This window comes from Talpa occidentalis, unplaced genomic scaffold, assembly GCF_014898055.3.
Source record: "Talpa occidentalis isolate TD23 unplaced genomic scaffold, MPIMG_talOcc4v2.1, whole genome shotgun sequence".
Classification (NCBI taxonomy): Eukaryota; Metazoa; Chordata; class Mammalia; order Eulipotyphla; family Talpidae; genus Talpa; species Talpa occidentalis.
Window position 1 is genome coordinate 121,845,234 of NW_026555331.1, and position 13,390 is coordinate 121,858,623.

General features: G+C 44.8%; 1 protein-coding gene across 3 annotated transcripts in view; it reads right to left on the reverse strand.

Moving 5' to 3' along the window:
* The window catches only part of PUS7 (pseudouridine synthase 7), a 53,160-nt gene extending 40,654 nt beyond the window's left edge, over positions 1-12,506 (reverse strand). For 2 of the 3 annotated variants that reach the window (XM_037511346.2, XM_037511354.2), the window contains exons 1-4: positions 12,488-12,506; positions 4,844-5,267; positions 2,789-2,873; positions 2,555-2,656 (exon numbers count right to left, since the gene is read on the reverse strand). In XM_037511346.2, the coding sequence (XP_037367243.1) occupies positions 2,555-2,656; positions 2,789-2,873; positions 4,844-5,235 (579 nt within the window). In that variant the 5' untranslated portion in view covers positions 5,236-5,267; positions 12,488-12,506. Of the gene's footprint in view, positions 1-2,554; positions 2,657-2,788; positions 2,874-4,843; positions 5,268-10,031; positions 10,075-12,487 lie in introns of those variants that run through there. The other variant, XM_054692535.1, reaches the window with a different exon arrangement.
* Between the last annotated feature and the right edge of the window lie 884 nt (positions 12,507-13,390).

Sequence of the window (13,390 nt, forward strand, 5' to 3'; positions counted from 1 at the left end):
TCCTAGCAAAGTTTAACAGTATCTTAGCAAAACCAAAAATGTAAAAGAAAACAAACAACATTATCATTATAGACAAGTAAACTTCTCAAATCAAAATGAATCTAGATCTGGAATTTGCTGAGCACAGTGAGTTGGAATCACAGCTGTGTATATGAGAATATATATTCAAACCTCAAAGATTCAGAAAGTTTGTCCTCATATTACAGGACAGAAAACTTGTCAACCGTTTATGCCTTCTAAAGGTAAAATCTTTCAGTAAATGGCAAAGTATGGCTAGTCAGATAACAGTAAGACTTGCCATCTGTGTAGGAAAATGCGTTTTATGAGTTAAGGTGCACCACTGAACTGCATGAAACAGGAAAAACTGGATCGTGCTGCCGTGGACAGGACAGCCAATGAAGTTCTCTGCCATTAATGAAGATTCAGAGTCTAAATGAATTTGCAGTGGGGGGAGGCTGGGGAGAGTGCCATTGAGAACAGCTCTGCCTTTCACTCTCCCATCCCAAGCTTTTATTGAAGATATGAACAAAGGAACAAGAAAATAGCATGCAATTGTGTTTTTGCTTATACAGATTAATACGTTACTGCTGAAAACAAGTTTTCCTGGTTAGTAGGGAACATACACAGAAGCCAGTACATCCTCAGAGAAGAGGAGTCAATTCTGGGAAGAAGTTCTGTTTGCCATATAGGGCAGAGCAGAAGTTCTGCAAACTTCTAATGTCCTAGAACTCCATATGCAGAGTAAACAGATATTCTCCAAAAACTCCAGCTCCCTTTAGGTCAGCAGGCGCCCAACACCATGCTCCTGGACTGCTCTCAGAAACAATTCTTATGGATTGTCTCCTTGGCATTGCTTAAGATTTTGTCTATGGGTAAGTTCAGTAAATGTAGATTCTTTAAGTCATAACATCACATACTTTCAGGCAGTTTTGGTGAGGAGGAAGACGAGATGAAGACTGCAGGCAGATAACGAATTGTGAAAAGTTATACAGAACTCTTAAGAACTGGAAGTGATGGAAGGAGGCATTTCAGAGAATTCAGAATCCAGGACTTTGTTAAAATAAAAGGAATTTAACACGAAACTCCAAAAGTCTTTTGCTAGAAGATTCTTAAAATCCTGTAATGGGGCCTCCCCGGTGGCGCAGCGGTTGAGCGCTGGGTTGCGAAGCTGCCCGCGCCCTCTGCGACGCAGGTTCGATCCCCGGCTGCTCCCCGGCCACCAGAGGAGGGTCCCACATGGCGCGCAGACCTCTCCTGCCGCCCGCTGCTCCCCTCAGCAGTGTCCTTCGGTCCTTCTGCCTGCTCTGCTCCCCGCTCTGCCTCTGGTGAATTCTCTCACCCTCCCGCACTTCTGACTGTACCCAGTGCATGTATAAACAAACAAACAAACAAATAAAAAAAAAAAAATCCTGTAATGCATTTGTGCTGCTATAGATATTACCTATAGCTGCTCTGCCCTATATGGCAGTCACCAGCCATAGGTGGCAACCAGGCAGTTGAAACATGACTAGTCTGAACTGAGATGTACTGTAAATGCAAAATAACACAGAAATCTGAAGACTTGATAGGGAAAAAAGGATGTATACCATTAATAATTTTTAAGATACTGATTTCTGTACTTATGTGATAATTTGTATTAGGGTAAATTAAATGTATTGTTAAAATTAATTTCATCTATTTCTTTTTACATTTACATTCTTAGAAGATTTAAAATTTTTTAAAGACATGGCTCACATTATAACTCCACTGAATAGCACAAATCCAAAAGAATACAGTTTTCATGAGAAAAAGCTTCAGAAGAAGGCTTTTACTACTGTACTTACTAGCTAAGCAAGCCCTTTCTAAAGCAGTAGGTACAGGTTGAGTGAAATAACAATTCCTCCCCTGCCCGACCCCATTTGAGACCAAGAGGCTGGTCAGGCTGTGGAGGCCTTTTTATAGTAGACACAATGTAATATAATGGTCACTCTGTTGTTCAAAATAAAGAGATTCTGGGGCCTCCCCGGTGGCGCAGCGGTAGAGCGCTGGGTTGCGAAGCTGCCCGCAGCCTCTGCGGCGCCGGTTCGATTCCCGGCTGCTCCCCGGCCACCGGAGGAGGGTCCCACATGGTGCGCAGACCTCTCCTGCCACCCGCTGCTCCCCTCAGCAGTGTACTTCGGTCCTTCTGCCTGCTCTGCTCCCCGCTCTGGTTCTGGTGATTTCTCACCCTCGCGCTTCTGACTGTACCCAGTGCATGTATAAACAAAAAACAAATGAACAAACAAATAAATAAAATAAAAAAAAAAAAAAAAAAAAAAAAAAAAAACAAAATAAAGAGATTCTTGGGTTGATTTGTGGGCAAATAAACTTAAAACCAGAATTTTCTTTTGGCCAGAGTTTATCTGGACACTGATTATTTGCCAATGATAAAAAACACTTGTTAGTGTAATGCCTGTTTAGATCAAATAGGGCAAAGCCAATGTTTTGTAATTTACCCAACAGACTATTAACAGCCACCTAAAAAGAAGCAATCAAAATCCTAAACAACCTTTTCATATATTTTTGGACTATTTACCTCAATGGCAACACTGGTTTCCTTATTTTTAAAAAGCTGGAGCTCTTCTAAACGCTGTTTTTCTTCAGCTGTCAAAACTGTAAATACATCTTCTGAAGGATCCTTTAAAATAACCGTAAGAACCCACAGTGAGTCAAATTCAGAGTTCAGGCTGTTAAAGCTCTATATTACTATGACTTCTAGGAAATGTTATTTTTATACAGAAGGTGACTTTGGCTGGAGAGCTGCTCCTACCTCGTCATCCACAGGGACAGACAAGTCATCCAAGTGGCTGATCTGTCCATCTTTTCCTATTTCATGAACAACGAAGTCAGAGTATCTGGTTAAAAAAAAAAAACAAAAACAAAAACAAAAACTTTTAGGCCATTGACATTTTGTTTCCTATTAATTTCAGGAGAATGTAGTCCGTACTACTGCACAAACAAGGGAAAAAAAAAAAAAAACTTTCAGTACAAAGTCATGTAAAGTTTTTTCAGGTTTCTCAATGAATACTGAGCCACAACTTGAGTCAAGTTTTATAGCAGAATGTAAAGAGAAGATCCTCTGAGCTTCTAGGATATTCTTCCACAGAAATGCTTAAATAGAAGCTTAATACTATCCTATGATTCTACATACTGGTGAATCATAGAATACAGTAAGTGGCTAATTAAATGATAACTCAGTAAATCTACATTGACCATCCTAAAGCTTACCTTTAAGCTAAATACTATACACACATTGTTTAAAATCTAGGTGGTATTATTATGACCCATTGTTTGGATGAGAATACTAAGGTTCAGAACAGTTAATTCACTCTGAAGTGGTTGAGCCAGATTCACACCCAGATCCATCTTAGTACTGTAGATGTGGTACATTCAGGAGAAAGACTTGATAACTTTAAGACAAATTCCAGAGAAAACCTAAAGCTATTTATAATAATTTTAGAGGGCCTCCATGGTGGCACAGGGGTTAAAGTCTCAGCGTTATCAAGCTACCCCCAGCCACTGTGACATGAGTTTGATCCCCGACCCAGGGAGGTGACCCACATGGCACAGCAAACCTCTCCTGACTCGCCCACTGCTCCCCTCCGCAGTGTATTTCAGTCAGTCCCCCTGTTCTACTCCCTATTCTTTATCTGGTGAATTCTCTCACTCCCTGCACCTCTGGCCTACACCCCCATTCTTGTCTGCAAAAATAAATGAATCTTAAAAAAAAAAAAAAAAATCTTAGAAAAATGCAGCACCATTCACATATTAACAATGCATGCAGGAAATTATTTTTATTTTCTCATTTTATGTTTTTTTTTTTTTTATTATTATTTTTTTTAAATAGAGGCATGTTTTATTTATTTGTTTGTTTGTTTTGTTTATACATGCACTGGGTACAGTCAGAAGCGCGGGAGGGTGAGAGAATTCACCAGAGCCAGAGCGGGGAGCAGAGCAGGCAGAAGGACCGAAGGACACTGCTGAGGGGAGCAGCGGGCGGCAGGAGAGGTCTGCGCGCCATGTGGGACCCTCCTCTGGTGGCCGGGGAGCAGCCGGGGATCGAACCGGCGCCGCAGAGGCCACGGGCAGCATCGCAACCCAGCGCTCAACCACTGCGCCACCGGGGAGGCCCTCATTTTATGTTTAAATGGTTTCATTTAGGCAGCTCTCCTTTACCTCTATTCCTTTGTTTTTTTTTTTTTTTTTTTTTTACATTTATTTATTTATGCATACAAGAACCAGGGTACAGGCCAGATGTGCGGGGGTGAGAGGATTCACCAGAGACAGAGTGGGGAGCAGAACAGGCAGATCTACTGAAATACACTGCTGAGGGGAGCAGCGGGCGAGTCAGGAGAGTCTGCTGCGCCATGTGGGTAGCTCCCTGACTGGGGATTGAACTCATGCTGCAATGGCTGTGGATAGCTTCATAGGTTGTGTCTTAACCCCTTGTGCTACCAGGGAGGCCCTACCTCTATTTCTTTTTGACTATCAATGTACAGAAACCGTGGGGACACAAACCTAAATGGAAGAATATACTGCTGATATCTTTTTTTTTTTTTTTTTTTAATGTTTCTTTCTTTACGCTCAATGGCTAGGGATTGAACTCATGTTGCAGTGTCTGGCAATAGCTTGATAGCACTGTTAACCCCTGCACCACCAGCGAGGCCCCAACTTTTTTTAACAGAAAAGGCAAATTTATTGAAATACACTGCTAAAGGGGAGCAGCGGGAAAGACAGGAGAGTTCTGCAGTGCCTATATTTCTGATCCTTCTAAAGAAAGTAACTAATATAATGAAAATTACTTCACACATAAACAAAACATTACCTTTCTTTTAAGATTCCTGAGAATCCTTGATGAGAACTTACAAACTTTGTGATGCCCACATCAAGCTCGGTAAGTCCATGCTTCATCATATCAGCAAAACTTTCAACTTCCTCCTCCTCTTCACCTTCCTCGGAAAGGCCATCTTCCTCCTCTTCTTCCAACTGAGCATCAGAATTCTTCTGACCCTCTCCTGCACTTATAGCTTCAGGTGCCCCGGGTACCTTGTCACTTCTGGGTAGAGAGTCATTCTCTCGCCAGTCTTGACCTGCGGTCAGGCAGCATTCAGAGACCTTCTGTCTTTTTGCCTCCTCAGCTGAGGCCACACTGTCATTATCTTCCACAGCCAGGGACCCACGTTTCAGAGACACGCCAGTCGTTTCTGTCATCTCCATTTTTAAGACTCCAAGAAAACATTTAAGAAAACCTTCAGGAAGGAAGGAAGCATAGGAAGTAATGATCAGCTCTATTCGGGGGAGGGGGAGGCACAATACTTCTATATGGAATTTGACAACATTTACATGTGGATCAAAAACTTTGAAAATAGGGCCTCTGTGGTGGCACAAGGGGATAAGCACTGCACTATGAAGAATCCACAGCCTCTGCAGCACAAGTTCGATCCCAGGCCGGCCAGAGAGAAACCCACACGGCACAGCACACCTCTGCTGCTGCTCCCCTCAGTAGTGTATTTCAGTCATTCTGCCTGTTCTGTTTCCCACTCTGTCTCTGGTGGATCCTCTCACCTCCCGCATCTCTGCCCTGTACCCCAGCTCTTGTATGCATAAATAAATAAATCTTTAAAAATAAAAAAAACCTTGAAAACACATGTATTCTTTTTTTTAAAATATTTTTACAAAAGATTTATTTATGCATATAAGAACTGGAGTATATAGTCCAGAGGTGCGGTGTGTGCTGCAGAGGCTGCAGATTGCTTTACAGTGCGGTGTTTAACCCCTTGTGCTACCAGGGAGGCCCTGAAATTTTATCTTAAAAGGTTAGCAATGCTAGGGGCCTTGGTGGCACAGGGGTTAAAGACAATGCTATCAAGCTGTCACCAGCCACTGTAGCATGAGTTAGATGCCCGGCTGGCCAGGTAGCAACCCACATGGCACAGCAGACCTCTCCTGTGTCGCCCGCTGCTCCCCTCGGCAGTGTATTTCAGTCAGTCTGCCTGCTCTGCTCCCCAATCTCTCCGGTGAATCCTCTCTCACCCCCCATGCCTCTGGCTTACACCTCAGTTCTTGTATGCATAAATAAATAAATATTTAAAAAAAAAAAAAAGGTTAGCAATGCTTTCCTTATACCAAAACCATACCCATTCAATCCTGCTCCTGGTTGACATCTTTCCCCAGCAGGACATCACTTGCAGGTTCTCACCCTTGAAACTCTCCTATTCCTTGCTTTTCCCCCCTCAGATCTCTATTACAGATCTGTATCAACCCTTACTAGTAAACAGCAGTTTGTATGGTATGACTTGGATCCAGATCTAGCTTCTGCCATGTACTAAGTAGGTAACTTAAGCCAGTTTCTCCCTCTGTAAAACTGAAAAACAATGATATGGCTAAGAATCTGAAGTAGCTGCTCCTATTAAACTGTTGGCCATTAATATTTATTATAGATGGTTTACACAAAGCCCTGTACTGCTCAGAATGGGGAAGTTAAAAAAACAAAAACATACAAAGCTTCTTATGCTTCTTTTGTTCTCTGAGTTAAAGATTAAACATGATTTTCTCCTCTAGAGACCATTTAATTTTTAAGAGACCCTCAGAGCACTGCCAACAGTACCAAATAAATAGTCCTTTCTCAAAATAGTCTCTTGATAATCTTTTTCCTAATACTTGTGGATACTTCCCTAATGGCTTTTTCTTAACATATTTCATTGCAAAGACATGCTCACTAATCTCACTTTTGTGCTTCAAATGAAATTAACTTTTCATTTGTTTTAGCTGACGGTCCTATAACACACATTACTTATTCAAGTATACACAGAACCAGTGATTAAAAATCACTTAATATCTATTTTTCCAAGTACTGTGGGTCTAGAAGCTGAGAACATAGTTACTAGAACAATTGTGCTAGACTAGGAGAGGCAGAAGTCAAACTAATATCATATTCATAAGCAAGAACTACACACAAGAGAAGACTGAAAAGCACTATCATGATCAAATGAATGACAGAGAGAGCAATGATCCTGGGAACATGGAAGAGAGCATAAGGAACTCAATCAGAAAGATGAAAATAACCCTGCCTGCCCCTATGTGACAGGACTAAGGAAATCAGTTATGCACTCAGGAAAATCCAAATATACATAATCAAGAATTCTAAATGCTCAAAGACGTAAAAAGTGACTGGCTTTAAAAGAAAAGAGGAGGGGGTGAGGAGACCAGTTTTGAGGGTTTTTAGAAATGGTATTAAACATTTTTTAAAAAGAAATGCTGCACTGGGCCTCCCTGGTGGCTCAAGGGGTTAAGCACTGCAAGAAGAAGCAATCCTCAGCCTCTGCAGCACCAATTCGATCCGCAGCTGGCCAGGGAGCAACCCACATGGTGCAGCAGACCTCTTCTGTCTCACCTGCTGCTCCCCTCAGCACTGTACGTCAGTCAATCTGCCTGTTCTGTTCCCCACTCTGTGGTAAATCCTCTAACCCCTCGCATCTCTGGCCTGTACCCCAGCTCTTGTATGCATAAATAAATAAATCTTGAAAAAACAAAAAAAAAAAAAAGAAATGCTGCACAAATACACTATCCATGATAGCCTCAAATTTCAAATCTCTATAGATCAGAAGGCTTGAGTCTATAACCAGGAAGAGAATGAAATCTGATAATACTTTCCCATGAACTTGGAAGTCCGACACAATTCTTGGGAAGGAATACTAAAGTAATTGCTTTTGTTTTCTTTACATTCCAAAAGAGCCAAGTCAGATGAGCAATTCAGAACTTTAACAGTATTTTAAAATATTTTTCATTAAGGTACTAGATTCACCAATAAGTTTCCTTTACACCCACAACAAAAATAGTTTAGCATTTTCAAAATTTTCATACAACACTGTCTTTTTTTTTTTTTTGTTATATGGCTTCTATTTTTGTTGTTTTTTTTTAAAGATTTATTTTATTTATTTATACATACATGAACTGGGATGTAGGAAAGAGGTGGGGAGGGGTGAGAGGATTCACCAGAGACAGTGGGGAGCAGAACAGGGGAATCTACCAAAATACACTGCTGAGGGAGCAGCTGGCTAGACAGGAGAGGTTGCTGTCCCATGTGAGTTAGCTGCCTGGCCAGAGATAGAACTCATGTTGCAATGGCTGGCCATAGCTTCACAGAGCTGAGACTTTAACCCCTGCACCACCAGAGAGGCCCAATACTAATAGTCTTTGACATTATTTCTCCCAACACGAACATCTCAAAGAGCCATCAGTCTTAAGCCTGTATTTCAAAACCCCTCACAACTTCCACTTTTTTATTTATTTATTTTTTTAATAATAAATTTTATTTTTATATTCCCCCATACAATTGCAAAAGCCCCATTCTGACCCCAATCCTTCCCTTCCCGCCCCCCACCCAACTTCCACTTTTTTAATTGCATACATCCTCCATACTCTGCAGCCTGTGAATAACCTCTCTAGCTCTCGCGATAAAGAAACTTTCTTCAGGGTAAAGCACATACTACATTTTAATATGTAAAACTGTTCAGTCTGTTAGATTCCTTCATTCCACAAATACTTATTGCACACCTCTTGTGCGTGCCACTGTTCTAGGGTCCAGGGGAAAAAGGATAATTCCCTGCCCTCACTCAGCTTACTATTGTATTTGAGGCTATACCAGAGTATTAAAAAAAAAAAAAAATCTCAGAACATGGAAGTTTAACAGCTACAAACAGAGCAGAGTAAGGGGATTCAGAGTAAAAAGGATGCTCTTCGGTGAAACCTCTCTAAGGAGGTGGCTTTTGGGCCATGACTGGAAGGAAACTTGGTCACCCAGTTAGAGTGTTGTTTCTCCTACTTTGGGGGCAATTCAATAAATACAGATTATTGGCTACTTCCCTGGTGACTGTACAAAATGGCTACCTATTCGTCCACTCTTCAGTATGTTTACAATTTGATTTTTTAAAGATTTATTTATTTATGCATAAAGAACGGGGTACAGTCCAGAGGGTGTGTGGGGGGGGGGGGTGAGAGGATTCACCAGAGACAGATGGGGAACAGAACAGGCAGACTGACTGAAATACACTGCTGAGGGGAGCAGCAGGCGAGTCTGGAAAGGTCTGCTTGCGCCATGTGTGTATCTCTCTGGCCGGGGATCAAACTCGTGCTGCAGTGGCTGTTTCTTAACCCCTTGTGCCACCAGGGAGGCCCGCTAATTTGATTTTTGATAGATCCCTCAATGGTCAAAGCATCTCGAGGCCGATGGGGTATACTTGTAAAACAGATGACCACACACTTCAAGCAAAAGTCCTTAGTAATCCTTTATTTTCGGAAAATAGTGGTCTGACAACAGAACTAAATATTTGAAAAACTAAACTCTCCAAACCCTACTTCTTGGCCCAGGCAATGAGGATGTACTTTTAAACCGCTCGGTGCAGGGCTATCCGCTTGAGCACGCACAGAAGCGCCTCTTCCATCCACTCATTCAGCAGGAGCGGGACAGCAGGTTGGAGAAAACACTCGGTACCCACCCCGTTCGCGCCTACTCGGGGAAATGTATCCCCAGGAAGCAACCACCTGAGTGCCTCCTTGGCACGTAGTAAGTTCGCAGCTGGGGGGTGATGGAGGGATACGAGGACGAAGGCACGGGGGCGGGACCCTGGGGGAGTACGGGGGCTGGAAGGGGCTTCAGGATAAAGGCCCATCTCGTCCTTCCGGGAGGAAGAGTTTAGGGCGCATCTGGGGCCAAGAAAGGGAATCCTCCGCTGACAGCGCCGCGGGAGGAGGGAGGCCCTGGACGACCCGCCCCGGGAGCCGGAGCTGGGGGCGGGGCCGGCACCCCCGGAGCTCCAGACCCGCCGGGCCGAGCCGCGTTTCTGCGGGCACGTCCCATTATGGAGGCGCCCCGGGCGCGCCGCAGGTTCAGCTCGCGGCGGGGCCGCCTTCCCAGCGCGCACCGCCGCTCCCGGCCGGGCCTTGGGGCCGGGGGGCGGGCCGGGCCGAGGGGGCCGCGGAGCCTGGCGGCTGCGGGGAGGCCGCGCACTTACCCGGAGCCTGGGGGCGCGGGCGCGGCACGGGCCGAACGGCGAGGAGGCGGGCGCGCGGCTGCGGGCGCGGCGGGTCGGCGTCAGCGAGCGCCACTCGGAGGAGCCGGAGGCGAGGGCGGCCCAGCATAGGCAGCGCCGGGGCTCGCGAGGCCCGGGGCGCTCGGGCGCACTAGCCGACTGCGGGGCTCGCACACGTGCGGCGCCGCGACGCGCCGCGGCCGGCACCTCCCCCGGGCGGGGCCGGCGCCTCCGCGCCGGCCCCGCCCCCGCCGCCTGCCAGGCCCCGCCCCCGCCGCCTGCCAGGCCCCGCCCCGCCGCCTGCCAGGCCCCGGGCCCCGGGAGCCGGAGGCCGGGATCGCACGCCGCGGCCGGGTCTGGGGGCACTTGGCCGCCGGCCGCCGGCGCCGACATCCCGAGGGCCACGCCTGCTCTGCGGTGGGAGCGTACAGTGGCTTCTCGGCCCTGGGCGTGCCGCCGTCGCACCTGGGCGTCAGCGATCAGCGAAGAGTTATTTTATCATGTACCAGAGGGAGTTTTGTTGTTTTTTTTAAAGTTAATTTATTTATGCATACAAGAGTGGGGTACAGGCCAGAGATGCTGGGGTGAGAGGATTCACCAGAGACAGAGCAGGGGGCAGAACAGGCAGACTGAGTGAAATACACTGCTGAGGGGAGGAACGGGCGAGTCAGGAGAGGTCTGCCTCCCCATGTGGGTTGCTCCCTGGCCTGCGGGGATCAAACTCGTGCTGCAGAGGCAGGCCCAGGGCTTTTGAGTTTTTTGGACTGTTAGGGCAACGACTGCTTATTAATGTTTCTTTCACATAGTTGTCTTTTTTTGTTGCCCTCCACCAAGGAGTTAATTTAAGGAAAAGAGAATCACTTTAGGGGCTATATTGTTCAATATGTAATTCCTTCCAATGCAGTAAATCCAAGAACACCATTTTCCCACTTGGATTTACTCCTGCTTGATGGCTCCCCAATTAAATTTACTTCAAGTGGATTCTAAGTTTGTGATTCTAAGTTTGTGTAAAAAAAAAAAAAAAGTAAAATTAACTACCCTTCCTAAGCTCGTACTCATTTCCCAACTAAATTCCAGTCTCTGGTAGCTTTTGCACATTTGATGTTTTGCGGAACTTCAATTCTGAGTGGAAAACGACATTCAAGTTCTTATATTGGTCAACTGACAGTATAACCCATATAAATAAAAAACTTACCATTTAACCCTCTGTAAGTGTGCAGTTCAGTGACATCAGTATATTCACATTGCTGTGCAAGCATCACCACCCATCTCCAGAATTCCTTTCATCTTAAACTCTGTACCCAATAAATAATAATTACCCTTTACCCCCTCCTAGGCCCTGGCAAGCATCATTCTACTTTTTGATTCTATGAATTTTACAATTCTAGTTAATTCATACAAATGGACTCACACACTATACATTCTTTTGTGACTGGCTCATTTCACTTAGCGTAATGTCCTTAAGCTTCATCCGTGTTGTAGCTTGTTCCCATCCCTTTCATGGCTAAATCATATGCTATTATATGAACATACCATATTTTGTGTACCCATTATTATTTGGATTACTTCCATCTTTTGGCTATTGTGAATATCTATGAACATGGATGTACAAACATCTCTTTGAAAACTTGCTTTCAATTCTTTTCAGTATATACTTGGAAGTGGAATTAATGTAACATATGGTAATTCTTTAAAAAAAATTTGAACAACTCTTATATTGTTTGGTGCCAGCTGTAGACATGTTTTTTAAAATCTGGGTTTACACATGGGTATCTAGCTAAGTGCAGATAATTCATTCACCTGGTAACTTTCTATACTGCCTTCTGACATTATTCACCTTAAGTGCCTTGAATAGTTTTTGGTCCCCAATAAATGTACAATCCCATGTGGGGATTATGGTTAATTCACTGGTTAATGCCCTAATGACAGCAATTGCAAATATTTTTTTTACCACCATTAGGCTGTAAAAATTCAATCCAAAACTCTTAAATTTTATATCCTTTATGTAACAACTTTTCTGAGAGTGTGTCCTAATTCATCATAAATGTGTAGGGAGGAAAAAACATTCACATTTCTTTGGCCATTAGCTTGTTCCATAGGCAATATATATATATATATATATTTTTTTTCTCCTCAACAAACTGTTTCTGGGGCCTCCCTGGTGGTGCAAGGGGTTAAGCTCGCACTGAAAAGCTATCCATAGCCTCTGCAGCAAGAGTGCCATCCCCCCAGGCCAGGAGCTACCACCATGGCACAGCAGACCTCTCCTGACTCACCTGCTGCTCCCCTCAGCAATATATATCAGTCAGTCTGCCTGTTCTGTTCCCCACTCTGTCATTGGTGAATCCTCTCACCCCCTGCACCTCTAGCCTGTCCCCCAGTTCTTGTATGCATAAATAAATAATTTTTTTAAACTGTTTCCTCTAAGGGTTACTTACCAGTCCCCTGTTTTTCCTTTTTGTTTAGCCTCCGTGGTGCCATCTGCCATATTTGTTTTGGAAGTTGAAAATCCTCAGGTCCTTGGGCCTCCCCGGTGGCGCAGCGGTTGAGCGCTGGGTTGCGAAGCTGCCTGCGGCCTCTGTGGCGCCGGTTCGATCCCCGGCTGCTCCCGGCCACCGGAGGAGGATCCCACATGGCGCGCAGACCTCTCCTGCCGCCCGCTGCTCCCCTCAGCAGTGTCCTTCGGTCCTTCTGCCTGCTCTGCTCCCCGCTCTGGCTCTGGTGAATTCTCTCACCCTCCCGCGCTTCTGACTGTACCCAGTGCATGTATAAACAAAACAAACAAACAAATAAAATAAATAAATAAAGCATGCCTCTATTAAAAAAAAAAAAAAAAAAAAAAAAAAAAAGAAAATCCTCAGGTCCTTTTGCTGGCTGGTCCTTTTCCTCCCTGGCAAAGAAGATTTTTTGGCTCTTTGCACAGGCATAAAAGTGGGTATTAGATGTTGAGTCTTTTTCCTCCATTCAGTTCCCGGAATGTTTACAACCAGATTGGAGGATCATGTCTGGAAAGTTTGGTCAGTCGTAAAAGAAATATCCCATGATAATGGCACTGGAAATTCCTCCAACTGAAAAGTCCAACCAATTACCACAGCGTCTAGTCAAGAAGCTCTCTCCCATGCTCTCAGAGCATCTGGAAAACCATCTTAAATATAAGTTGACATGTTCCACAGTGAATTTGTGGCTAGAAGGAGGGATACCTTCAAACTCCACCACTACAACCCCAAAGAGGTGGAGGTTTCACCGCCCCTCAGAAGGACCACCCTCTTTCTCTCAAGAGCCTGGGGGCGGGGGGGGCCGGCGCTCCGCCTCCTGCGTGGGGGACTCGGCCCCGGGCCGGC